This window comes from Bipolaris maydis (assembly GCF_028858645.1).
Source record: "Bipolaris maydis strain C4 unplaced genomic scaffold PSV08scaffold_20, whole genome shotgun sequence".
Taxonomy (NCBI): Eukaryota; Fungi; Ascomycota; class Dothideomycetes; order Pleosporales; family Pleosporaceae; genus Bipolaris; species Bipolaris maydis.
This window is the reverse complement of record NW_027093876.1, coordinates 184,404-207,921: the sequence shown is the minus strand read 5'-3', so window position 1 is coordinate 207,921 and position 23,518 is coordinate 184,404. Positions and strand designations below refer to the sequence as shown.

Sequence of the window (23,518 nt, the reverse complement as noted above, 5' to 3'; positions counted from 1 at the left end):
CGCTGTCGTATGTTTTTGTTTTTCATTTCTTTCTTTTTGCCCATGAGGTACGACTCATTTTTTGAGACTTGTATTTCCGAACTGATTTACCGATTGGTGCCAAAGACACAGAGCAAGCTCGATGAGGATAAGACAGCAAAAGATATTCGCGAAGCATTCGAGAAACGTTCTTAGTTTGATAAAGATTTTGCTGCCCTAAAAGGTGACATATCCTCTATAGCACAAGAACTTGCTGATGTGAAGAGTCCACTCAACGAATACCTGACCAAATGGTACGAACAGACTGCCCCCAGGAAAACGTCCGAGCAAGTTCACTGTACAACAAGTCATTCGTGCCATACACGACGAGATAAAGAAGTTGCAAAATAGTGGTTGGATAGATAAACCCAAAATTTGGGCCAGGATCAAGAGCAAATTCACAGAGAGCAAGTGGATCAAAGCCATTCAATTTGGTCTCCACAGTATTCTGCATGGAATTGCCTTGTGGGGCGCAGCAGCGTCGTTGGCCAATGCGCAGAGCATGTCCGTATTGGAGATAGTGCAAACATCAATCTGCATTGCGTCTGAAGGCATTAGTCTCTTCGGTATAGGTGCAAAGGTAATACTTCAAGTGGGATTCTCCAAGTTCAAAGGCTGGATTCGCACAATCAGCTTCTTCTTCAATGTCGGTGTCGCTGAAACAGCTAGCTTCAGGCGACGGTACGTAGCAGAAGGTTGGGCAGGGCGATGGACTTGGAGCAGTTTTTGCTAATACTGGATGCAGTCTTGTCGGTGCCATTGTTGGCAAACTAAACGACGTCCTACGCTTACTCGGTGAGACTGCAGTCTTTTGAGCACTACGCGCAAAGTCGCTTATTGCCTTTTAGGGCTCATCGGTTGTGTGTTCGGTATTGTTACCGCGTACTACGATATCGAAAAAGCGAAAGCAATGGGCGAGCGAGATGGAAAGAATTCGTTAATCTATTCTGTCATTCAAATGGTCTTGTCTATCACGGAAGTCATTCTAGTCGTTGGCAGCATCATCGTTGACGCGTTCGCAATCACGGCCGGACCCTTGATGCGGTGTGGGCCAGCTGCGTTTAGTAAGTATCATATCTCGCGAATAGAATATGAGCTAATGAAATTTAGTCGTTGGCCTGGTAGCGATAGCATTTGTCATTGTCTACATGATCTCCTTTGCTCCAGATCCTTACGAAAGCGTTAAGGCATTCCTTGACAATGAAGGCAAAAAGGTGGGAGCTTATGACGAGAATCAGGAAGAGGTAGGCGGGCGCTAGAGTAGTGCGACCTTTATAAATTTTTTTTCAAGATATATCTCACGTGCTCTTCAATCAATGTTTGCTCTATGAAGCTATCTTAATGGATGGTATTTCACGGGCCAAAATCAAGTCCTAACGTCGAAGTCTAAGCCTTCGCCTCACTCCAACATACTTTGGTTTAGAGTAGTAAATAGATCTCTACCTTAGAATCTACAAAGCTACGTGCATACTAACTCTTCGACACAGATTTGAAGCTGGCGTAAAAAAACCACCCGCTCCTTTCCCAAATGCGTAAACAGCCCGGACCTTCCTCCCACCCACAGGGAGACCTCTTTCAAGGAAACAATGAAATAGTCCACCTACCTCCTCCCCAAATCCACGTCCAGGACCTCCACCATATCCTGATTCTCCGCTCCCTCAACTCCAAAAAACGGCTTGATACCCTTCTCCACAACCCCCTCCATCAACCCATTCACAAGTTCCTGCAAATCGCTTCCCGTCTGCCGGAAATCCGGAAAAGCATTGACTTCCAATAACCACGTATTCAACCCGCCAGTTTCATCGTCGATTCCAACCATGAAATCCAGACCGAAGACTTCAAAAGAATTGGGTAGCGGTTGGAAATGGATGGACATTCCTCTCGCCGCGGCTTCAAACGTCGAGGCAGTGATATCGCAGATTTGCTGAAAGATTGTGTTTTTCCAGTTCGATGGTACGTTAACTTTGCGTCCCGCATCTCCACCCTCACTGCTAGATGAGCCGGAGAAATCTGGTTGGGTGGGCAGACTACCCGGTAAATCCCAGAACAAACCCACAGAGCCCTCTCGATCCCCACTCTCCTGCAGACAGGTGTTGGTCAAGTGGGCGCGCATAGCTTCCTGGCTGTTAGGCTCGACATCAGTGGACCAAGGGGGCAGATAGGGGTGTGCAGCAAATAGGGCGAGCATTTGTTTGTAGACGTAGAGTTTTAGGGCACCTGTGGCGAGGATATAGGTTCTTATGTGGAATTTTCGGAGGTCACTGGTAGGGTTGTTTGGTGGGGTGAGAAGGAGAGGCGGGTGGATGTATGGCTGAGCGATGAAGTGGCGGAGTTGGGACGTTATGATTCCGTTATCTTCGTCCTTTTCCATCTTCAACTGTTGCATATTGGAATCACTACGGGCATCTTCTTCTTCGTCTTCGTTGTCGCTGTCTGGATCCCACTCCTTGAATATCTCGGTGAGTTCTTGCTCACTGGAGAAGAGGCGGATGCCTTGGCCTCTATCACTCATTCCTGGTTTCAAGATCCACCATTCCTTTTTGCTCGAAGAAGCGCCATCTTCATCATCCCCAAGTTCTTCGTTTCGCGCCCAGCTTTCCTTTAGTTCCCACGCCTCTACCAGCGCATCGTCCAGAAACTCGGCATAGTCAACTTCAAACTCCACACTAGGCTTGACATGCTTCTTGAGAACAGAGTCGGGATACTTGGTAATCCAGTTGGCAATGGTGGTGCTAAGGTAGTGCTTCCGGATCAATGCTTTACGAATTACGTAGGCGTTGGCCAGGGAGGTAGATGAATGCTCCATGAGGTGATCGAAATCGATAGACTCATACTGAACAAACTGTAGAAGACGCGATGAGGGACTGGGAAGTTGGGACAGCGAAGTGATGAGTTCGTACGACGATGGCGGAAGTCGGTTTTCCAGGGCAGAGAGTATGAGGGGCTGAACGTAGGGATCTTCGTAGTTGATCAAGGCGTAAATCTTATCGCCGATCTCAGATCCCGTGGACGCCATACGGCCTGATCTAAACCCCTGGAACTTTTACCTTTCCAGTGCCTTGATTTCTCTCCGGACGGCGTCGCTATGGCAACCACCTGCAAGAAAAAGGAGAGGGCCTTAAATTGGGTATCTCGAGTATAGCGTCAATGATGGGAATGCAGGGTTCGTGAGTGCGTTTTTGAAAAGAAAAATTGATATTGTACACTAGTGAAAATCGTTACTGTAAGGCTATGAGGAGCCTCCATGTGGTATCGAGAGCCCAGAAAAGTTGAAATATCCGTTTTCGCTTAGCTCTAGCCAATCAGCGAGCTGTATTTGTAACGCCATATCATCATCCCCTATGATGTCGGGATATTCTTTGCACGTCAAAACGCCTTTAGTACTGCAAAAAAATCAATCAGACAACTTCCAAATCATCATCGTCGTCGTCATCCTCGAGGGCAGCTATAAGCCCTACATCGAGTCCGCCAAGGCTTTCTCGGCCAGGCTCACGTATGCCTTTTCCATCCAACAGTAGACGAGCCCTCTTCTTCGCAGGACTCGCCTCGCGTGTGCCGCGAAATGCCGAAGGTATTACCTTCTTGGGAGACGGGATGCGGCCGTATTTGAATGCCCACCCTACTGGATCGGTCGAGGTGACCGACTTGCCCGAAGCGGCTCGTTTCCGCTTTACAGGCGCCAGGGAGATGTCTTTTGACGTGCGATTGAGAAGGCTTGAAAAGTCCGTCTCGGTCGGCTTGTCTAGCCTTGAGCTTGTCGAGATGAGAGAAGATGGGCGTGCTCTGGTGGGTAGGCTCGGAGTACCCGCGCCTTTCGACCGCAAGTAATCAGCTCCAGTAGTACCGTCTCCCATAGTCCCTAGCTTCTTAGCAAGTTCGCGCTCCTTTTCCCTCTCAGCCAGTTGCTTTCGAAAGCGGTCTTCGCGGCTCGCCCCCCCTTCCCAGTTTTGGTGATCCCGATCGATGAGCTTGGCCGTGCCTCCAGGTCGCGGGGCGATGTACACAGTCTCATGTAGTTCGCGATCATGATACCTTCCTTCGCGCTTGAGCTCGTCACCCTTTGAAGCGCCACTTCGACCAAACATGCCAAACTTGCTGCTAGCCGGGCCTCCACCAAAGCCAGTCATAGTATTGACTTGCATACGGCCTTTCTTGGCCTTGTCCACCTGTAGTTGGATGTGAAACTCGCAAAATTCCGTTTTCCGGCCATCGATCCATTGACCACAATCTTTTCCATCTTTCCTCTTTGCGTTGCAAAAATCCAGGTCTCGTGCTGTTCCAATTTCAAGTATGGTGTCGTCCGAGCTGGTCAGCTTCAGGGAAAACTTGCCTGTATCGCGGTTCCGTGGCGGCATGATGTCGGGGTTCAAGATGGCGACAACTGTGCCGAGGGGAAGTTTCCAAAATTGGGAAAACCCGGTGTCGAACAAGAATAGATCCAGCTCCCACTTGAGGTCAGTCAACTTGATCACCATGAACTTGCCGCTTTGATCTATTGTCTGTTCTTGACTGTTTTTGGTCTGATCTTTAGCGGCATTCTTGGAGTTGTGCGGTGTTGACTTGTAGCAGATGACACCCAGTACAACATAGTCGTTTTCCCAATCTGGAGGTTCAAATTCTGGTGCTTTGACCGTCTTGAGCAATTGGGGAATAGTGAGGACAGTCTTGCCCTCCAGGGTGCGTGTGACGACATTGTGCTGCATTTCGCGCGATTTCAAGTGCAGACCAGAAAAAGGCTCAAAGCTAGGGGCCTCTGAGCTGTCATCTCGGGACGAGATCTCAGCGTATCGAGCAGCGGTTGGGATTGAGCCAAAACTGGAGGAAGATGTCTTGGAAGACGAGGAAACCGGGCGTGAAGTGTCGTTGCGGAAAGACAATGTGGAGCCAGGTCGAGGGGAGGGTGGAATTCTCAAATCAACTGAACGGCTCTGAGGTCTGGTACGTCTTGAAAACGGCGGGGGCATTTCGCGCGAACTAGGTGTCTCAGAGCCTTGAGAAGAACTGGTCCTAGTAAGTGATGGTCGCTCTGCTAAGCCTTCAATGGTATGCAAGCCAAACCCCCTGTTTCTCCTCAGCTCAGCCTTTTCCTCCCTCTCCTCGCGGTCCTTGTCCCTGTTCCTGCTTTCCGCAATGCGCTCGCTGAAAGATTTGATCTTAGGGGTCTCGCTGCCCTTGAGCGACCCCGCTCGTGCCCTCCCAGCCAGAACGCTCGAGGGCCGCTTGAGACTGATATCACGTGCTGTCAGTCCTTTGTCGATGCCCAGCATGACTCGTGCAGGACTTTTTGGCTCGTCGGGTGGCGGTCGTGTTCGAGTGGGAGAGCGTGGCACCTGTACGCCCGCTTCTTGACTGCTTAATGGTGATGGGTCGGCCCTGCGCATGGTGCTGGCTATGCTGGCTCGTGAGGACGCTCCATTGCGGTCAGCGTCGGCAGATTCTGCTTTCTTCTTCTGCAATGCCTTTAGTTTTAACTTTGCCTCGATGGCTTGCAACTGTAGACGTAGGGTTTCTTCGTCCTCGTCGTCCCCATCACTCATGGGCTGGGTGTAGTCGCGCGACATTGGGCGGCGCTTCGAGGGAGAGGGTGAAACGGAGTTGCGCTCGCGGCGACTCTCGTATTTTCTGCGTGCAGAGGGCGAGCTGAGCACTGCTTCCACAGACGATTGCGGAGGCCAGTTGGGTTGATTATCCTTGACTGTACGGACACACTCAGCGCGTGTATCTACGGTACTCTCAGCGCGGATGACGCACCTTTGGCCTTTGGACTCTCGCGCACAATCATTGTTGTGGTGGTGCAGTGTTGTGAGCGTGTATCTCTCAACAGGGCCCATAGCAACACGGGCAGAATGAGGCTCTCAACGGGCGTGTGCCTGGGCGTTTGATAATGTGAGTGTGAGCGCAAATGTGTAGCCGAAAGCCGTGGGCGTTTGTTGACACCGCGTTGCGTGGTTGACCCCAGACATGACAGCGCCTGTGGGAACGGCTTTCTCATCTAATCCGAAACTGGCGTCTTTGCAGGGGTCGCGCGTTGTCTGCACGCGACGCGACTGACCATCACCCTAGCACCAGGAACAGAGCAGAACAGAACATACAACCCGGATATTGCAATAGACTTGATTTGTACAGAAATCATATACCATTGCTGCAATGGCACGAACACGCTCAAAACCCGCCAAGGCGACACCCACAGAAACAACACCAGAGCCCACGACATGCACCGCAAAGTCACTCCCCGCAAGTGCACCAAACCCACCAAAACTCTTTGTCTTGCCCAAGAATGCCTCTCAGGATGTGCGCATAGTCACTTTGGACAATCCTGCAAACGAAACACCGTCGCGCTACTTGTTTTGTCCAGAAAGGGGTTTTTACGAATTCACTCGCATTGCGGCCCCAAAGAAGGATTGCCGAAGTTGGCTTATCACCAGTAACGATAGCACTACCCAAGAACAAGAGGAGAAGGAAGACACAGATGCCTCGAGAATAGGCAGTGGCTATGTCGCCAAAAGCGCCGACCTATTCATCGCCACGCCCATCGATCTTCTCTTCCTCATTCTGCCCGCACTCGCACCAAAGACCGCAAAAGACACAAAACAGCACTTCCTTGCATTCGATGACTACCTCGACACGCTCTCTTCTTCTTCGCCGCACTGGAAGGCCCTTCTATCACAACACGCATCCCTGAAATCCATGCTGGAAAACCGCATCCGCTTCATATGCGACACAGTCGACGCCGGTGACGAAACCATGTACCGCATCTCCCTTCCCAAGCTCCTCGAAGTGCTAGTCGCAAAAGCCGAACGTATGATCCAGCGCGGCCTCCCCGCCTCTCTCGAAGAAAAATTCATAAAGACCGCTTTGGATATCCCGGTCATGAATATCAAACGCGAAGAAAGCACCCTAAGCGCTGTCTCAACCAGCAACACGGAAACCCTCGAGTCAGAAACCACCACCACCACAACAACAACAACGCAAGAAGATCCCGTCACCCCAGCCCTCACAACACCTCCAGAAATCCCCCATCTCCTCCGCCTCCGCACATCCCTCACCTACTTAACATCCTCCTACCTACCTCCCTCCCTCACCTCCCTCCTCACCCCACTCCTAACCCCGCGCTTCACCCCGCTAACCGCACACCTCTCCACCATCGCCGCTCTCAAAGCCGAAGCCGCAGCGCTGCGCAGCATAACCGACAACGTGTCGCGGAAGCGCGCAGTGCTGGAAGACGACGACAAGATGGCGGAGCGGGAGGAGAAGAAGCGGAAGAAGGAAGAGGAAGACAAGAAGAAGAAGATGGAAGGGAGGGGCATAAAGCAGTTGAAGAAGGTGGATACGAGTGGGATGAGGAAGATGAGTAGTTTTTTCACAAAAGTGGATAAGAAGAAGTAGTTTTGTTTCCTGCATTCTGGGGCCTGGTGCTGGGAAGGCATATGAGAACGCATTGTATTAGTAGTAGAATTTATGTATGTATTCATTTGTATAATTAGCATTTTTAAGCACAGGCATGAGCAATTTCTATATCTCGATATTTTCTCATTCATCTATACTACAAAAATGGCCTTTACTCCTCCCCCGTTCATTACCTCCTTTGTTTCCCCTCGACCCTGTCCAGAGGCGCCCGAGGGGGGACCAAACGGTCCCTAACATTTCCGAGTCGCAGCTCGTTATCTATATATGTACGCTACCTACACACCCTTCCTCCCTTAATATGTGGGGCAATCAACGAACGTGGTCGGAGCCCTTGCATCTCTCCCCCAAACATTACAGAAATTAAAAAGAAGCTCGGCTCGCGACACCAGAGTGAGCTACTGGAAAAAAAAGTGCTGGCTTCAAGCTGTCAGACACTTTTTTCTCCCCTTCTTTCGTAATCATGGGGTATCCTTTTCTTTCTAGAAAGAAGGAAAAAACAAAAAGAGGTGGGAAAAAAGAGCAAGAAGAAAAGAAGAAGATCAGGTAAGACAAAAACAACGCTTGCTATGCAAATGGGACCAAAAACGGGTTATGCACCAGAACATGCCAGAGACCTAATCGGGTAAGTGACAATGGCCATTGTTCCGCCATTCCCGTCGATTACGCAAACTAACATCAAGACGAACGGGCTGCATATGGCCGTTAGACCTTGTCGATTGACAGGAAAGAGGTGGAATGCTCACTTCGAGCTCGCTTGTCGCTGGTCTCGCGTTCAAGCGGCTCCCCACTACGTTTCTTGGATGATTTTGCTGAACTGCTAGAGCTATGTGCTGATTTGACTCGCGTCCAAGAGTCGAAAGAAATTTCTGGGTTTAAGTTAGTATCAGAGAACTCAGGAGGAACGACTGGAAAAACTTACCCTTCTTGAATTTGCGAACAGTGGGTGGCGGTGTGGTGGCTAGAGATGGTGCTTGAACAACGCTCTTGCCCTTGTTCCGGCTTGGCGTAGCAACTGTCGGCTCAATGTCGGTTGTCGCTTCTTCGTCATCGTCATCCTCGATACCGTTCGCGCGGTTGCGCTCTTTGATCTCGGCCTGGAACAGCAGTTTTGGTTTGATAGATGACCGAGTGAGCGGGCGACGGGCCTCATGACCAATCTGGCGGCGAACTCGTCTGTCATCGGCAGAGAGTTCGTCTTCTTGCTCGGCGTCCGAGGCGCCAGATGGAGCATCGTCGTGAAACTTGCGGAAAATCTTGCGACCACGGAAGATGTAAACCATACCCTCGTCACGATCGACTGATTCCTCCATCTTAGCCGACTTCATGTCCAGCGTCTTCTTGGCCTTTTGTGGGGCTCTCTTTGCTTTTCCCTTGCCCTTGGTGGTGAGGAACGGGTTCTCTTCGGTTTGGGCGCCAGGAGTGGGTATGCGTTCCTTGGAATCCGTGTAGATGGGAATTTTTTCTGTGGTCTCGTCCATGTGCTTTGCGAAACTTTCGAGAGTATAAAGATCCTTGGTCTTGCGCGATTTGCGGGGAGTTGGCATGGCCTCGTCAATGGTAGAAGGCCGGTTGGTAGGGAACAAGACTCGCGCAGTTGAACTCACGTCGTCGACGCGGCGCTTGCGGGGCGTCTTAGCTGGCGTTGGTAGCATGCCCGGCGCCATTGATGCGGAGAAGAGGAGGCGTCGACTTGAAGATGGTGCAGCGCAATCGGAGTCGGAGTCGTGCAGAGTAGAGTCCAAGGGTGCGCGGCGGGTAGAGCGTGGTGAGCGGAGTTGCTGAGGTGACGAGGGAGGTGAGAGAGCCAAGGCATTTGCGTGGACAGCTGGTGACTTTGACATAGCTGTGGGAGTCACGTCGCGCCTAGCTCGTGGGGTTGATTGCGCGTGGTGAATGTGAATGTCGCGTCGAGCGGCGACTCTGCTGGACCGACGCGGTGAAAAGGGCTCGTAGTTGTCTCCATGATGCGGTGCAGGCGGAGTGCGCAGGCGACGGGGCGGCGACGGGGTGCGCTCCATGTTGGGTGTTTGCGTGTTTGTTTATGGGGGGGCGGTTGCGATGTTGGTGTAGCAATGGGTATGAATAGTGGGTATCCAAAATCAAAACAAGTCAAGCGAAGCTCCAATGACACTGCGCGCACTTGTCCCAAGACTCAACAGATGCTGTAGCGATATGCGCGGGCGTGGATGCGATAGTTGGGCTGAGTGGTGAGGGTGAGGGTGAAGGTGCAGTCCAAGGGCGGGTGGAGACAATGGGGGCTGCCTCAGATAGGGAAGGGTCGATGCAAGATGAAGGAAGTGACGAGGCTGGGAGATGGCGGGTGCTGTTCCTTGGCAAAGCGGTCAGGGCGGGCGCACATCAACAAACGCCCGGACCCTCCACCCCCCGGCCTGCCCTAACCGCCTAACGCCTGCCCCGCCAACCCAAATACGTTAAACACGCCAAACACCTGTCAACTCGCCTGAAACCCGGCCAGCTCGAGCAGTCCTACGTGTTCTGCTCTTCTGCGGACACGCAAGCAAAACGGCGCACAATGGATCCACCAAATCTCGGCGCGCTGCACCTCTCCGACTCCGACACGGACGGCGACGCGTTGTTCGACACCCCCGCAGCGCGCAAAACGAACAAGACAAAAGATGTCGAAAGCGAGGCAGAAGGCACCACCGGCTCCAGGCCACGCGCAAAAGAGTCACATTATACTGCCGAAGAGGCGCGAGAGGAGGCTTTGCGCAGGGAGCTAGAGAGCATACGAAACGTGAACAAAGTCATTGAGGGTGTCATTGAGAGCCTACAAAAGGCCAAAGACAACATGGCTGTAAGGGACAAATTCGGAAGACACACAATGCCTCAGCTGACTTGCTTCTAAGACCGTGGCCCGCACTGTGCAAAATGCATCCACCCTACTGCAGACATGGACCCGCATCCTGTCGCAAACTGAACACAACCAGCGCCTTATTCTAAACCCACAATGGCAAGGCGCGTCACAAGATCTAGTTGATATCGAAGAAGAGCAAGCGCATCGTCAGCAGGCTGCACAACGTCGCGCAGCTGAAGAGCAGGCACGGAGAGAAGCGGCAGCCAGGAAGATTGAAGAAGACCGTCAACGGGCCGAAGCTGCAGCAAAACCAGGCACGCGGGGCAGGGGCAGGGGCCGACCGCGGGGTGCTTCGACATCGTCTACAGGAAATTATGTCGGAGTAGGCGGGCAGGGAGGACGAGGTATCAGCCGCAGCGATTCTACTAGGGGCAGAGCCGGCAGTGGCATAGGGCGGGGACTGCGTGGCCGGGGACGAGGTCTGGGCTAAGCACGTATCCCACCAAATAGGAAACAAAAAAAGCCCAAAATGTCCAATTCGACTTTTCTCACCTTGGATCTTTCTACTTTGGTTTACAGCGACACTGGCGCGCTCAGCCTGAGTCAACTCAGCATTCGCATTTGCAATGCATCGGGCACTGGCGAATGTTGGCCATCTGGACATGTCCGACGTCGTTGAAAGCGAAGCTATAACAACAGCCTAAGTAATCCGTGGATCTAGGGTCCAGCGCCTGTCAATGGCGCTTGCACTGGCAGCTGATCAGACTTGTGGCTTGTACCCTGGAGAAGAGTGCGCCATCGGAACTAAGACGGTACCTGCAGCTCGATGCAGTCGACGGACCGGATCTGGTGTCGTCGGATGCACTTCTTTAAATGGCTAAGCTTGGGGACCCCACTTGTCGTCAGTTGGACCCCGCTGCGCCAGTCTGCGAGATCTTGCGACTCTCCGCGAATTCAAATTGAATCCTCTTCCCTGTTTCTCAAACTTTTTGTCGCCTGATTTCCTCTGGCCCTTCTTTGTTTGCCGTTCAGATTGCCCATCAAACCACGTCCACATTTGTCAACATGGAAGTTCCAACGGCATCGTCGCTACGCGACATCTACCCAGAGGACGCTTTCCCAGTCGAGACTAAGCGATGGGACAGCTTGCTAGCCAGATTCAAAGACCTCTACGGCAAGCAGGCAGACTTTGTCGCCAGGAGTCCTGGTCGTGTGAATATTATTGGCGAGGTAAACACTATGGTAGATTGTTAGATGATTTGCGGCTCACAATACATAGCACATTGATTACTCTCTCTACGAGGTACTACCAATGGCCATCACAGCCGACTTCATCATGGCAGTTGCTGTCCGGCCATGCGATGAGAAGCCCCGTGTACGCATTGCAAACCTCAACTCAGAGAAATTCCCCACGCGCGAGTTCGATATCCCTGAGGGAGAGATTCCAATTGATGCGACAGAACATGAGTGGACCAACTATTTCAAGTCCGGTCTCAAGGGTGTAACCCAGCTTCTGCAGAAGAAGCGCGGTAAATTCACGTCAGTCGGAATGGATATTGTATGCGACGGAACTGTCCCGAGCGGTGGTGGACTCTCAAGTTCGGCCTCTGTTGTCTGCACGAGTGCATTGGCTGTGCTGAGCGCTAATGGTGAGCAAAACATCGACAAGACTGAATTATGCGAGCTTGCAATTGTATCTGAGCGTTCAGTCGGTGTGAACTCCGGAGGGTAAGCAAACACCTCGGTTCGTTGTCTTCATAACTAACATGTTTCAGCATGGATCAAGCAGCATCAGTCTTCTCTCTGCGCGGCTCTGCCCTCTATGTTTCATTCAAGCCTAGCCTCAAGTGCACAAACATTGAATTCCCACAAACCAACCCAGAGCTCGCCTTTGTCACAGCTCAAAGTTTCGTTGCAGCCGACAAGCATGTCACAGCCCCAGTATGCTACAATCTGCGTGTAGTAGAGTGCACTCTGGCAGCAGTTTTTCTAGCAAAGGCATTTGGTTTGAAAAAGCCTCTCCCAACAGATTCCTCACCACTAGGAGTCAGTCTACGCGGCTTCCATGACACCTACTTCGAAGATAAAGAAGGCGTAGCCGACAACACCAAAATCTCCGTCGCAGAGTTCGAGACCCAACTCACAAAGTTGATCCAACACACAGAAAACTACCTCCCACAAGAAGAGGGCTACACGCGGGAACAAATCAGCGGCCTCCTCGGCATCTCCGTCGACGAGCTAAACCAGCGCTACATGTCCAAGTTCCCCGTCCGCGCCGACAAATTCATGCTCCGCCAACGCGCCCTGCACGTCTTCACAGAAGCCCTCCGCGTCATTAAGTTCCGCTCGCTCCTCGCATCCCCGCCTTCAAAAGACAAGGACTACCTGCAATCCCTCGGTGACCTCATGAACACAACACAGGACTCGTGTCGCGAGATATACGACTGCAGCTGCCCAGAGCTAGACGAGCTGTGCGACTTGGCGCGTGCAGCGGGCTCATGTGGTAGTCGCCTCACGGGCGCCGGCTGGGGTGGATGCAGTGTCCATCTCGTGCCCAAGGACAAGGTCGAGGCTGTGAAGAAGGCTTGGGTAGACAAGTACTACAAGAAAAGGTTTCCGGATATCACCGAGGAGAAGCTGGCGCAGGCGATTGTGGTTAGTGAGCCGGGGAGTGGCAGTATGCTGTTCAAGCTTACGGGTGAGAAGCTTGGTTAGAATCTAGACTTTGGTTTGCAATTGTGAATATATTGGTTGGGTCGGAGAAAAGAAAAGGGGGCTGTGATGTAGATGCTGGTCACTTCCCGTACATTGAGTGTGTTGCTTGAGCAAAATAAGGTCATGAGCTAAAGGAATTGAATCTTTTTGCCTAGATTTATCAGTTTGATGTTTACACATGACTCGGTCTAGTCATCACTTCAATTACTTTCACCTTCACGATATTCACTTACCTGTTGCCCTTGACTCTCCCAAACACCACTATCACAACATACCTTCAAACACTCGATATAAAGCTTCTCTCATATGTTCGGCAACCTCACCTTTTCAAGTCGAGTTTCCTCATCTACAAGCACATATCCTCTTCTCCTCTTCCCTTTTTCTTCCCTACTGTTTCTGTGCCAATATGGCTGGACGCCACAGCAAGAAAAAGCCGCGAAAGTCACCGGTCCGCACAGAGTCTAGTGGAAACGACAAACCAGTTTCCCCGCAGCATCTCGATGCGAAAACGAATAATCGGTGGTGTCAAAGTGCGAGCGAGCACATGTACGGACACAGCGAGTATGCTGGATCCAGCGCGGAACCTGGAGAGCCCGAGTGTGCGAATCTGGATCAAGGTTTCAGCGAGGAAAGCATACGGCGTCAACTTGGGTTTGCGGGCGGAAGCCCAGCACGGACGGATCCTTCAATGCACAGGACATGGGATGAAAGCGGGGTGGGTTCGTGGTGGTATGCATGCGGCTCTAATACGTCGCCGGGCGGTATAACTCCACCATCTACTTCTATTGCGCGGGAGACATGGCAGAATTGTGCCTACCAAGGCTTGTTTCTGCATGGTGATGCTGCTGCAGCAGCAGCTCAGAGAGATGCGGAAGGCATGGTTTTTGGGACGTCACCTTGCGGCTCTGAAGCGAAGCGGGGAGAGGCGGAGCCGCAGTGGGATGTTAATGCGTATTTTGCGTATTTTGCGCCGCTGGACACGCGTCATATGCAGATGGTGAGGAGGGGAAAGGGGAGTGCAAAAGACGAGTGGGAATGTGACTTTTGTGGATTCGAGTGCTTTTGCTGGGGTCTGACGGATGAAGTAGCAGAACCAAGATGCGGTGTCATTGTAGACGGACTAATTGGCCGGATGGAATTTGGGTGGCATATCGGGGGGCGTTGCTGAGTGGCGAGATTCGCAGTCGTTGGCATTGAAAGGGAACTATGCCGACTCGTGTTCCCAGTTGGTTGACGGTATGCAGTATTCGGTGTCGAAAAATGTCAAGCGGAGCATGATGGTATCCGTCCAAGAAACATGAAGCGTCCTACGAATGTGAGCGCTCTGGATGCCCTTTTTTCTGTACTCATTTGCTGTTATTCTGCCAACTTGCGCCGTTCTGCATAGTCGTATCCACGTGATTTTGCATGCGGGTAAAGCGAAGTAAATCGATGCCCTCTTTGTCCCGCGCGGAAGCAACTCCAATGCTAGCCACCCGTATTACCGAGGCTGTGCTCCTGGGAAACGGATATGACGCGCACGCCTTATGGCAGACGAAACTATCGCCCGCTACTTCTTGCAGAAAACCCCATTCAGTCTGTTAGCTCGAACCAAAGATAAGCCTGCTGGGCATCCGGTATGCTGAGAACCTGAAGCTTGCCCATTGATGGCTGTGCCCCTATTGGCAGCTAATCCGATGAACCCCTTTGCTTTCGGCTGTAGGACGTCGCGTGCCTGTGCAATGTATATATGCTGTGCCTCTTCCTCCCTCGTAATCGTCTACTCAGACCACAAGTGAGGCGGACGCCCCTAGCTTGCTGAGCTGGTGTTATTGTTGCAGGGTTTGTCAACCCGTTTGTTCAGGGTCGAATGAGCACATCCCATGCCGCGCCCGTTTCCGAGACCCACTGTTCTGAGATCACCAAGCATCCACGTGCAGTTTGTAGCCACGATTGGTAAGCTCGTCGGAAGATAAAAGGTGGCATTTTGAGCCCATGAGCTTCGACAGGGGCCTCGCCCTAATCCTTGGAGAAACAGATTGAGATGTTCATTTTGCTTGCGAATGTGTTGGTGTAAAAAAGAAGCAAGGCTCAGTCGTCAAGCCATTTCGCTGGTGGCCTGAAAGACGGCTTTCTGCCAGTAGGTAATGCGAATCGACCTGAGGATATCGGCCGACCACGACGCTCCCACGTCTTGGTATGTAGTCATAATAAGCACTGGTAGCTCTCGACCCATGATCCATCCTAGCGGGTGTCGGTGTAGTGAAGGCGATAGCGGAAGAGGAAGCGGGGGATCTTCAAACTAAAAGGAAGGAACCATGACCCTTCGACCATTAGCTAATGATTAACAGTAGGGGGAAAGCTATGCAGCAGCTCTATGCCCAAATGGGTTTAAAAACACGTCATTTTGCGGTAACTAGTAGACTGCATGTTTGGACGTAGCACGTCGGTGCAGACACTGTAAATGAGACGACATGCATGGCAGGTATGTTGAGTATTGAGACTAGGATCACCAAGCAATCCTTCCTTCAGCGTTTCGATCCTAACGTCTTTGGTTTGTGCTGCAACTCACAGAAAGTCAGTTTTGTCCCGAGTACCTTGCTCCAACGTGTCAGCGTGAAGGACTCGATAATGCGGGTATGAATGAAAACGATACCAAAGATGATCACCAAGACGATATATCAGCATAGAGAAGCTACATGGAAGTGCTAGGAGGCCTGCGACCAAGTTTTGCGCATCGATATTGAGGTTGGTGCGTTTCATCAGTCTGGACGTCTGGTGGGCGTTCCACGCCGAGACGGGATGACTTTCCAGCGCAATATGCACTCTGGGCCAGGGTGATGCGTATCCCCAATTCATCTGGCACTTTTCAATCCAAAATAGCCAGCATCCATGACCAGCTAATGCTTTGTAGAAATCACAAAAGCGAAACTCCTGTAAACAACATAGTCATCAGAACGACAGGATACTATAAACCCAGCGGGAGAAGATTGGATTCTTTACAACAGCAAGCGGCGCATACATACCTCTTCGCAGCGGTTCGCAACCTCTAACTATGGCCTGGCTCGTCAAGAAAGGAGAACAAATGAAAAAGAAATTTTGATGTTCACACCCTTTTGTTTACGGTATTCTATCTGATTACCAAATGGCTTTGATCTCGCTTCCGATCCGCTTCCGGACCGCTTCCGCAATATCCACCACTTCGAGCTAGTCGAGGATGTGCCGCGGTATTCCGACGACTCTTACAGGGAAAAGAATACAAGCGGGCTTTGCGACGACAAAGCGTCCTGCGGATCAATGACGCCGAATTCTGTATCGGGAAATTCATGCTTTATCTTTCGATTCTTCGGTACCGATACAGAATAGAATGGCCGGCCGATTCAAAACGTCATGATTCAAATTGCAGGTGTCCCCGTCATGTATATTTGCAGGAAATTGACTTCTCTGTTCATCCTGCAGAGTTTAAGTATACCGTTCTGTTTGGAGATACGCTTCCCTCACGCCCTTCGAGACCTAATCCAGCTCAGAAAAAGCCACCCCCAGAATACCTTCCAACATTTTACCAACAGCTCACGATTTTTCGCGCATACAGAGCAAGTCACATGACAGGGCAGATCGCATACCAGGGCGGTTGTTGTATTCCTGCAAAAAAAATAGTTAAGACCTATCTGCCCGGGAAGCCGAGAAGGACAAATCGTGTAATCACGGGCCTAAGATCCTCGACGGTAGATTTTGAGATCACGTCAAGTGCCGAAGCAATCGTACTAAACGCACTTGCGACGCATCTCGGTTAGAAGGTAACCTTGGGCCCAGGCAAATCGGAAGAGATGGAATTATGCCCAAACGGATCAAAGCTCGCTTCTCAGAGACAGACGGGATGATAGACCCGACAACTCGAGCCGTCCCTCTTTGCATCCGACTGGCTCAGACGGCTGGACTTGCAGATACCTTCTCTGATAAGAAATGGAGGCACTCCCGTCGACCCTCTGGATTGGACCAATTTCCCAACTCGGAAACCAGTACCCGTCGACCGCTCTTTTACGATTTTAGTGAGGCTTGGAGGTGTTTTGCGAGCGATCAGAAGATGTCATGACAATGCATGGAGAACATGCGACAGGAGCACAGACTCTGAACGCAGCCCTCGAGCGCATCTATCTACGGCTTCAATAGAGAGAATCTCATCCTTGGAAGCTTTGGTCGAAGATTACGCACACCACACCTGTATTGACGAATATAACGTTGAAGCCACGTGTGTCAATGCTGCACACTTTTGCGTATTCGATTAGCCGTGATCAAGTACCGAAGATTCTTGAAGAGCGCGTGCAAAGCAATCCCGGACAGATGGACCACCATGACATCGTGACTTGATAATTGGCGGCGAGATATGCTGCAAAGGAAACATTCTCTACTCCCTGTCAGGGGCTATCTTCCGGGCTTTCTCTAGTCCAAAGCAACGACTTCTCGGGTTTCAGAGCCGCTTGGACACGTCAGTAAGTCTGCAAATTCAACTCAATATTTTGATCCATGATCGGATCAATGGTTGATAACGATTGTTAGCACAGCCTCTCATGAATGTCACGTCAAGTGAATGTCACGTCAAGCGACATGTGCGAAGCTTCTCGGGCCAACCATTGCAAATCAATCGTTCCAGGTTCTAATCATACCTTCCGAGATTCCGTTATCAAGGTATCCCGGTCCTGACATCGATTTTAACGAACGCTATATACTCCCGAGATCTATTCTATGCCTAGAAACGGGCCGCATGAATATTGCTCAACGTTTATATCGAGCGGCTCATCGCAGAGAGAAGGCCGGGGAAGCACATCATTTCGGGCAAGGTTCCTCGGCTTCTAGTGGCTGTGTTGATGGGAGTAAGATACAGGCATTATTGCCACGCAAGTACTGCTTCTTCATGCTCGAACAAGCACTGCATCTACAATCGCAATAGGGAAGGCATCATAACGGAGTTGGCGAGACAGAGTACAGTAGTGGATTTGATGACATGCTCAAACTGGCAGGTGTTTTCGTTTGGTTGATGGAAAATGGCGATGCGGAAGCAAGCGCTTCAGCTAGGGATCCAGGTTTGACCAAAACGGCCGAAAAGGCGCTATTCCTGAGGGAAAAAAACACCGAACGCCAATGCATTTCACGTGTAATTCGTCACCGCCCAGCGCGTGTGCCCGATTTCCATATGTTTGTGCTGTTACATGATCCTAACTAAGAGCAGCGCCTCACTCTGGCGATCACGTTGTGAATGGTCCACGGCGTAAGCGGCACGTAGCGGAACATCAGCCCGACAGCCATCGGTTTTGAAACCAAGACTCGGTCATGACGTTTTGGAATAGGTCTAAGATTTCGCATCCTCGCAGTTCATCCCCCGCAATGGGTACAGTGAATATAAAAAAGCGGGGTCGTTGCAGGGACCAGGACACCGTGCTCTGCAGTGCTTGCATCCATGTTGCCTCAAGTATCCGCTATAGTCTCTGCCCCTGGGGCACTATTGATGAGTCTATCTGGTCTGTCATCTCGTGTGTGTGTGCACGCTCAAAACATCCAAGATGCTCAAGACGTTCGAAGGCAGTACTATGAAGGAGGTCCCGGAGAACATTGACAAGTCATCACAACCACCTCCTCCGCCTTACGTGGCCAAGCCATCTGCTTTAGCCGATCCCCCTCGCCGCCGCCAAAGACGCAGTTGTGATGCGTGTCGACGCAGCAAAAGAGCCTGCGATGCAGAAAGATTTGCTGACTTTACAGGCCAATCCTGTTCGAACTGCCTCCGAAAAAACCAGGCCTGCACTTTCAACTGGTTGAAAGCTACTACCAACTCAAACCAAGAACTCCAACGGAAGAGGACAAGATCTGGGACTCAGAGTAGCAATGACAGCATTGAAGGATTCACGACTCAGCATCACGGCTTCCAGAGCAACGCTAGTTTCGAGATGGCTGACCGAAGAAGACGCTCCGCAAAGTCTTTCGGGGAAGAGGGGGATCAAGAAGATGACTCAAACAACCCACAGTCGGAGGATTTAGATAACGAGATGAGCGGGTCGAGCTATGCTGGCGATCTGGTACCAGTGCGATCACGCAAGAGCTATGGACGAAGCCCGTTCTTGTCGTCATCACACTCCCAACGATCCTCATTCAATGAACGGTTTGAAGATAAGCGGATGATGGGTGAGGGTTCATTTCAGTTCAAAGACATGCTCCTAGGGGAAAGGACTTCACGTGGTTTCGTAACCAACGGCCTACTTCGGATTTACAACGACAGCATGGAAAACGCCCTTTCATGCTGGCTGACCGAGCACAACTGTCCGTACACACTACAGAAACATAAAACGTCTGTCTTATCATCAGGGAGAACAAACAGGGAATGGGGTTCGTCATGGGGTAATCGAATGTACAACCGCGTCATCCAGCTTGACCGAGCGTACAACTCCATTCGTATACGAGCTTTAACGGCTGAGGAAGAGCGTACAGCTTCTAAAGCACTCAACATGGCCGTTGTGGCCTTTGCATCGCAATGGGCTCAAGCCGGTGACCGAGGTTCGCGGGCTCGATCGACAGATTACAACTTCTCGACGGACGAATTCCCAGAGTCGAACTACTTTGAGCGGTCAATGCAAGAAGGTCTGTGGCACCAGACATCCCAGATACTTCACCGTGCAGCTGGAATTGATTCGTTCCGCATCGTCTTCGCAATGATCATCTTCTCGCTCACACAACGGCCTCTCGATATAACCCGCCCATTTCCGTACAGCATGTCCCAACTGAAAGCCAAGTACGAATACTTCAAGAGCATCATACAAGACGATGAGTCACCGATATTTCTGGAACTAGCATTGCGCCAAATGATGGCTCAGCGACGTTCACTGGAACGCGCAGAACAAACCATGCCCAGAACAGCAGACGGAGAGTTCCAAGACCCTCTCCAACAAGAAGACCGCGATACCTTCAACCTGCTGTACTGGCTCGGCGTCATGTTCGACACACTTTCCGCTACGATTTCAGAACGCACAGTCGTCGTCGACGACGAAGACTGCGAACTCCCTCGACCAAAGAGCCGCAAACCCACTCCTCCCGCCGCCGCCACATCTGCCTCGACCGCATGGCCAGTGATACCAAACATGTTCAACACTCAGTTCCATCCTGTTCCTCCCGACGCCACCGTTGACGCCCCGACCGTGGACAGTGGGGCATCTAAGGACCCAGAAGACAACAAAGTATGGGGCGACTTGTTCATGCGCAACCCAGACTCGCAAGTAGACCCCAAAGCAACGAGATGGCCATGCAGTTACAAACTCGCCGCATCGACGTTGAGTTCCGCCGCGCCGGTAAAAGTGCTTTTGTATCGACGGGTATCCCAGATTCAAACCTTAGTCTCGCGACAAGCATCAGCAGATAAACTAGAAGTGAGTCAATCCCGTCATCAAATTTAAAGGGAACTTGGAAAGTTCATTTGCACAATCCATCAATTTCTCAGTATCCTCAAGATGATATACTAACAGAAACGAATCTAGTCCGCCATCAACGCCGCCTTCCAAGTATACACGTACTGGTCCCGCACCTACGCTCCCTTCATCTCAGACTGCATAACCCATCACGCCACGCTCCCTACCCGCATCCAATCCTGGTACATTCTTCTCGCGGGGCACTGGCATCTCGGTGTTTTCCTCCTTTCGGACCTCCTTCACACAATCGACACTGCAGCCCTCTCGCTCCCCAACGAGCGAGCTTGCCGCTTGTCTTCCAACCTCGTGGCTACGCTGCGTCGCCAGAATGCGCTCGCGGTTGCGGATCTGAGTCTGGCGAGTATACATCCGGCGACGCAGAGCGAAGAGGAATTTGCGGCAGCCGCGGCCGCGGCCGCAGCCGGGGGTGTACGGAGCGAATTCCATTTTGCGCTCAGTGAAGCGGCACTGTTGACGGAACCGTGGACCATCGTCTTCGTGCGGTCCCTGTGCAGAGCAGGCTACATACTCGTGTCCATCGCGGCCTCGACCGACTTCACAGGCGAAGAACGCGAGCAAGCGCGGGCGCGATGCGGAGATTGCATCGAGGGTCTGTGGTATCTTGGTCGGAAATCAGACATGGCGTTCCTGGCAGCCCGCTGCTTGAGCAGCATGCTGGATGATGCTGTGTTGGAGATGGGGGGTCGAAACACAACGACAACGACGACGGCGACAACAACAACAACCGAGGATGAAGACGAGGGCGGCCGCACGAGTGCGAGTGAGAAGAGTCCTGCCACCGGTAGTGCGGGCGCTGCACCTATGATGACCACCGCACCCACAGCGGATTCTGCTACGTCGCTTTTTCAGAACTGGGGTATCGACGATATCATGCGCGATGTACACCCTCAAAACCTTGCTGGAGCACCACCACAACCACTACCAACAGGCCAGCATCAACGACAACAACAACAACAACAACAACAACAACTCAACTTTCCCCTTCCTCTTCCTCACCCTCCTCCTGCTCCTCCATCCAACTACCAAGGATCTGCAACTAGTTACCCAGACTCCGAGGCCCAGCTTCCACTTCCAGATGGCGATATTCTGGATTTTCAGGCTCCATTGGATTTGGATGCGTCGAATGTTTGGGATTTCAATATGCAATCGTAGTAAGAGTTTTTTGGGATTGGTTCTGGGGAGCGCGAGTGTTCTTTTTTTTTTTTTAATAAGGATATTGATATACATATCTATGGATTGATGATACCTTTTCATGATTGAAATGAATGAAATGACTTTAGACATGCAATCCTTTTGTTTTGTCAGTGTGCATGTTTTTACTTCTTTTGGAGATTGACTGGGTGATAAAAGTAGAGTGTAGACTGCACCCCTTGTGAATTCAATTCGGTCTCTTATTTTTTTTTTCGCCGTTACCTTTGGATTGTCAGAACATGTATGGGTAGACCAAAGTCTTCTCTTGGTCAATGCTGAGCAGCACTCTCCTCCAAGTCCGTATTGATAAAAAGGAGGCTGACTTGTAGTTTGACCGAAATTTGGTAGATACGGGACGAAGCAAAACCGGGCTACTGCCATAGATGATCACATTACCAGCCACGAATTGAGTCTTCAATCAGACGTTTCCAATGCTAAATTTCAGTCGGCGACGGTGCATTAGTGATACAAATACTACCTCGTGGCGGACACAACTATGACAACATAAAATGGGAGGCACGGCTTGCATTTGAAAAACTAGGTATCATTCACATGCTGTCAACCTTAGACAGACCTAACCGTGACGCCGCCCATGCTGGGATTGCCCACGCTGGGACTACCCATTGCCGTATCGTAATCCTGACTTTTATAGTGTCGTAAGCCATAGCAAAGAACCACACAGTCGCTTCACCAGCGATTAGCTTATTTCTTCTTGGCTTCAGCCTCCTCAGCCTTGGCCTTGGCGCGCTTCTCGCGAGCACCAACGTAGCGGGCCTCGGCGCGGGAGTCACGGAGCTTCCTGTAAGCGTTCTCGGTAGCCTCGTAGTTGCCAATGGGGCCCTCCTCGAGCTGGACGGTGTTCTTGATGGGGAAAACGGCAGAGGTGTTGCTGACGAGGTTGTCACCGCTCTTGGCAGCCTTGACTTCCTCGGCGGAGGCGTCACCGTTCTTGGTCTTGCCGTTGCGGCGGGGGAAGAGGATGAGGCGCTTCCTGTACTCCTGGAGGCGCTCGACGTTGGCCTTGAGGCCCTCCTCGGAAAGGTTCTGGCGGCGGGGGTCGACAGAGATACCGATGGTGCGAGCGAACTTGCGGGGGATACCGGCAGCTGAACATGTTAGTAGTGCTCAACAATGTTGGAAGAGGATATTTACCCTTCAACTCAGCAAGAGAGAAACCACGACCGGGGCGGACACGGCGGTTGTACTTGATGGCTAAGGCGGTTAGCGACTTTGTCAAGTGCATTCGGCGGAGAATACTTACTTGGGCAGCGGACAATGGGCCTCAGCTTGTCAACAGGCCTGGGGGCGACCTTTGCAGCCTTGGCAACACGAGCATTGCGTCTGGACTTCTTCTTGCCAGGCTGTTTGCAATGTCAGAAATTTGTACACAGGCGCCACTACTCTCAGCGAGGTGAGAGGGGAATTACCTGGTCGAAGTGCACGCGGACGTAGCGTTGCCTGTCTTGCAGTTAGTTTACTGAAATGATGCAGTACTTTTCCCATTTCTTCAACGTACCAGTCCTTGTGGAAGTGATTCTTCTGAATCTGCTGGTTGTGCTTGATCGCCATTGTATCGGATTGTCTATGCTCGAATCAGCCCTCTGTCATCCAACTGCGCCTTTTCGTATCGCGTGTCGCGTTGACAATTGAATGCTGCGATTGCGCTCGGTGTGATGCGGGAATGGCTAACGTACCTCGACGGCGGACCTGGTGGTTAGTGAATCGTACGGCTGTCGGGGAAAGAAATCTCGACAATCCGCGAATTTTCGAGGTGCCGCTTAGCGTGCGCGAGGCGAGCAGGCGGGAAATCGTTTCGCCGACGCTAGTCCGCTAGTAAGTGGGTCGACGAGACGGCGCACATCCTTCGGGACATTGACGTTTGAACCAAATTATGAGCAATAATGGTGATCACCCATTAGTC

General features: G+C 51.5%; 9 protein-coding genes across 9 annotated transcripts; 6 read left to right on the top strand and 3 right to left on the bottom strand.

The window, feature by feature from the left end:
• Positions 1-520: 520 nt before the first annotated feature.
• PSV08DRAFT_406222 (uncharacterized protein) lies at positions 521-1,312 on the top strand (the record flags this gene model as incomplete). The annotated part of the gene is made up of 4 exons (XM_014218130.2): positions 521-699; positions 764-813; positions 867-1,082; positions 1,129-1,312. 4 exons carry the CDS (start codon positions 521-523, stop codon positions 1,275-1,277), a joined length of 594 nt encoding a protein of 197 aa, XP_014073605.2. The 3' UTR covers positions 1,278-1,312.
• Positions 1,313-1,351: 39 nt separating this feature from the next.
• Positions 1,352-5,837, bottom strand: PSV08DRAFT_413313 (tubulin-tyrosine ligase family-domain-containing protein). The gene is made up of 3 exons (XM_014218161.2): positions 5,770-5,837; positions 3,423-5,713; positions 1,352-3,052 (listed from the first exon to the last, which is right to left on the bottom strand). Exons 1-3 carry the CDS (start codon positions 5,798-5,800, stop codon positions 1,619-1,621), a joined length of 3,756 nt encoding a protein of 1,251 aa, XP_014073636.2. The 5' UTR covers positions 5,801-5,837; the 3' UTR covers positions 1,352-1,618.
• Positions 5,838-6,295: 458 nt separating this feature from the next.
• Positions 6,296-7,514, top strand: PSV08DRAFT_406219 (ribonuclease H2, subunit B; the record flags this gene model as incomplete). The annotated part of the gene is made up of 2 exons (XM_066093735.1): positions 6,296-6,309; positions 6,378-7,514. 2 exons carry the CDS (start codon positions 6,296-6,298, stop codon positions 7,402-7,404), a joined length of 1,041 nt encoding a protein of 346 aa, XP_065947916.1. The 3' UTR covers positions 7,405-7,514.
• Positions 7,515-8,127: 613 nt separating this feature from the next.
• Positions 8,128-9,443, bottom strand: PSV08DRAFT_406218 (uncharacterized protein; the record flags this gene model as incomplete). Its single annotated transcript, XM_014218135.1, has 2 exons — positions 8,128-8,291; positions 8,345-9,443. 2 exons carry the CDS (start codon positions 9,441-9,443, stop codon positions 8,128-8,130), a joined length of 1,263 nt encoding a protein of 420 aa, XP_014073610.1.
• Positions 9,444-9,916: 473 nt separating this feature from the next.
• On the top strand, positions 9,917-10,913 carry PSV08DRAFT_406217 (DASH complex subunit Duo1-domain-containing protein). The gene is made up of 2 exons (XM_014218125.2): positions 9,917-10,240; positions 10,293-10,913. Exons 1-2 carry the CDS (start codon positions 9,959-9,961, stop codon positions 10,728-10,730), a joined length of 720 nt encoding a protein of 239 aa, XP_014073600.1. The 5' UTR covers positions 9,917-9,958; the 3' UTR covers positions 10,731-10,913.
• Positions 10,914-11,179: 266 nt separating this feature from the next.
• On the top strand, positions 11,180-13,111 carry PSV08DRAFT_233478 (ribosomal protein S5 domain 2-type protein). The gene is made up of 3 exons (XM_014218155.1): positions 11,180-11,470; positions 11,520-11,968; positions 12,016-13,111. Exons 1-3 carry the CDS (start codon positions 11,306-11,308, stop codon positions 12,953-12,955), a joined length of 1,554 nt encoding a protein of 517 aa, XP_014073630.1. The 5' UTR covers positions 11,180-11,305; the 3' UTR covers positions 12,956-13,111.
• A 250-nt stretch (positions 13,112-13,361) lies between these two features.
• PSV08DRAFT_252868 (uncharacterized protein) lies at positions 13,362-14,123 on the top strand (the record flags this gene model as incomplete). The annotated part of the gene is made up of 1 exon (XM_014218144.1): positions 13,362-14,123. The coding sequence occupies one exon, from the start codon at positions 13,362-13,364 to the stop codon at positions 14,121-14,123; it is 762 nt and encodes a 253-aa protein (XP_014073619.1).
• Positions 14,124-19,137: 5,014 nt separating this feature from the next.
• On the top strand, positions 19,138-21,558 carry PSV08DRAFT_233475 (uncharacterized protein; the record flags this gene model as incomplete). The annotated part of the gene is made up of 2 exons (XM_014218162.1): positions 19,138-20,346; positions 20,455-21,558. The coding sequence occupies 2 exons, from the start codon at positions 19,138-19,140 to the stop codon at positions 21,556-21,558; spliced, it is 2,313 nt and encodes a 770-aa protein (XP_014073637.1).
• Positions 21,559-22,039: 481 nt separating this feature from the next.
• Positions 22,040-23,334, bottom strand: PSV08DRAFT_344435 (60S ribosomal protein eL13). Its single transcript, XM_014218131.1, has 6 exons — positions 23,292-23,334; positions 23,114-23,179; positions 23,025-23,055; positions 22,859-22,958; positions 22,750-22,809; positions 22,040-22,703 (listed from the first exon to the last, which is right to left on the bottom strand). The coding sequence occupies exons 2-6, from the start codon at positions 23,164-23,166 to the stop codon at positions 22,300-22,302; spliced, it is 648 nt and encodes a 215-aa protein (XP_014073606.1). The 5' UTR covers positions 23,167-23,179; positions 23,292-23,334; the 3' UTR covers positions 22,040-22,299.
• Positions 23,335-23,518: the final 184 nt, after the last annotated feature.

Coding starts and splice junctions, on each gene's coding strand:
- PSV08DRAFT_344435 (XM_014218131.1), bottom strand. CDS start 23,166: ATGGCGATCAAGCACAACCAGCAGATTCAGAAGAATCACTTCCACAAG. Junction 23,056..23,113: donor AATCACTTCCACAAGGACTG/GTACGTTGAAGA, acceptor ACTGCAAGACAG/GCAACGCTACGTCCGCGTGC. Junction 22,959..23,024: donor TCCGCGTGCACTTCGACCAG/GTAATTCCCCTC, acceptor CATTGCAAACAG/CCTGGCAAGAAGAAGTCCAG.
- PSV08DRAFT_233478 (XM_014218155.1), top strand. CDS start 11,306: ATGGAAGTTCCAACGGCATCGTCGCTACGCGACATCTACCCAGAGGAC. Junction 11,471..11,519: donor GTGTGAATATTATTGGCGAG/GTAAACACTATG, acceptor CACAATACATAG/CACATTGATTACTCTCTCTA. Junction 11,969..12,015: donor GTCGGTGTGAACTCCGGAGG/GTAAGCAAACAC, acceptor AACATGTTTCAG/CATGGATCAAGCAGCATCAG.
- PSV08DRAFT_413313 (XM_014218161.2), bottom strand. CDS start 5,800: ATGATTGTGCGCGAGAGTCCAAAGGCCAAAG. Junction 5,714..5,769: donor CGAGAGTCCAAAGGCCAAAG/GTGCGTCATCCG, acceptor GTGTCCGTACAG/TCAAGGATAATCAACCCAAC. Junction 3,053..3,422: donor ACGATGATGATTTGGAAGTT/GTCTGATTGATT, acceptor TAAAAGTTCCAG/GGGTTTAGATCAGGCCGTAT.
- PSV08DRAFT_406217 (XM_014218125.2), top strand. CDS start 9,959: ATGGATCCACCAAATCTCGGCGCGCTGCACCTCTCCGACTCCGACACG. Junction 10,241..10,292: donor AGGCCAAAGACAACATGGCT/GTAAGGGACAAA, acceptor CTTGCTTCTAAG/ACCGTGGCCCGCACTGTGCA.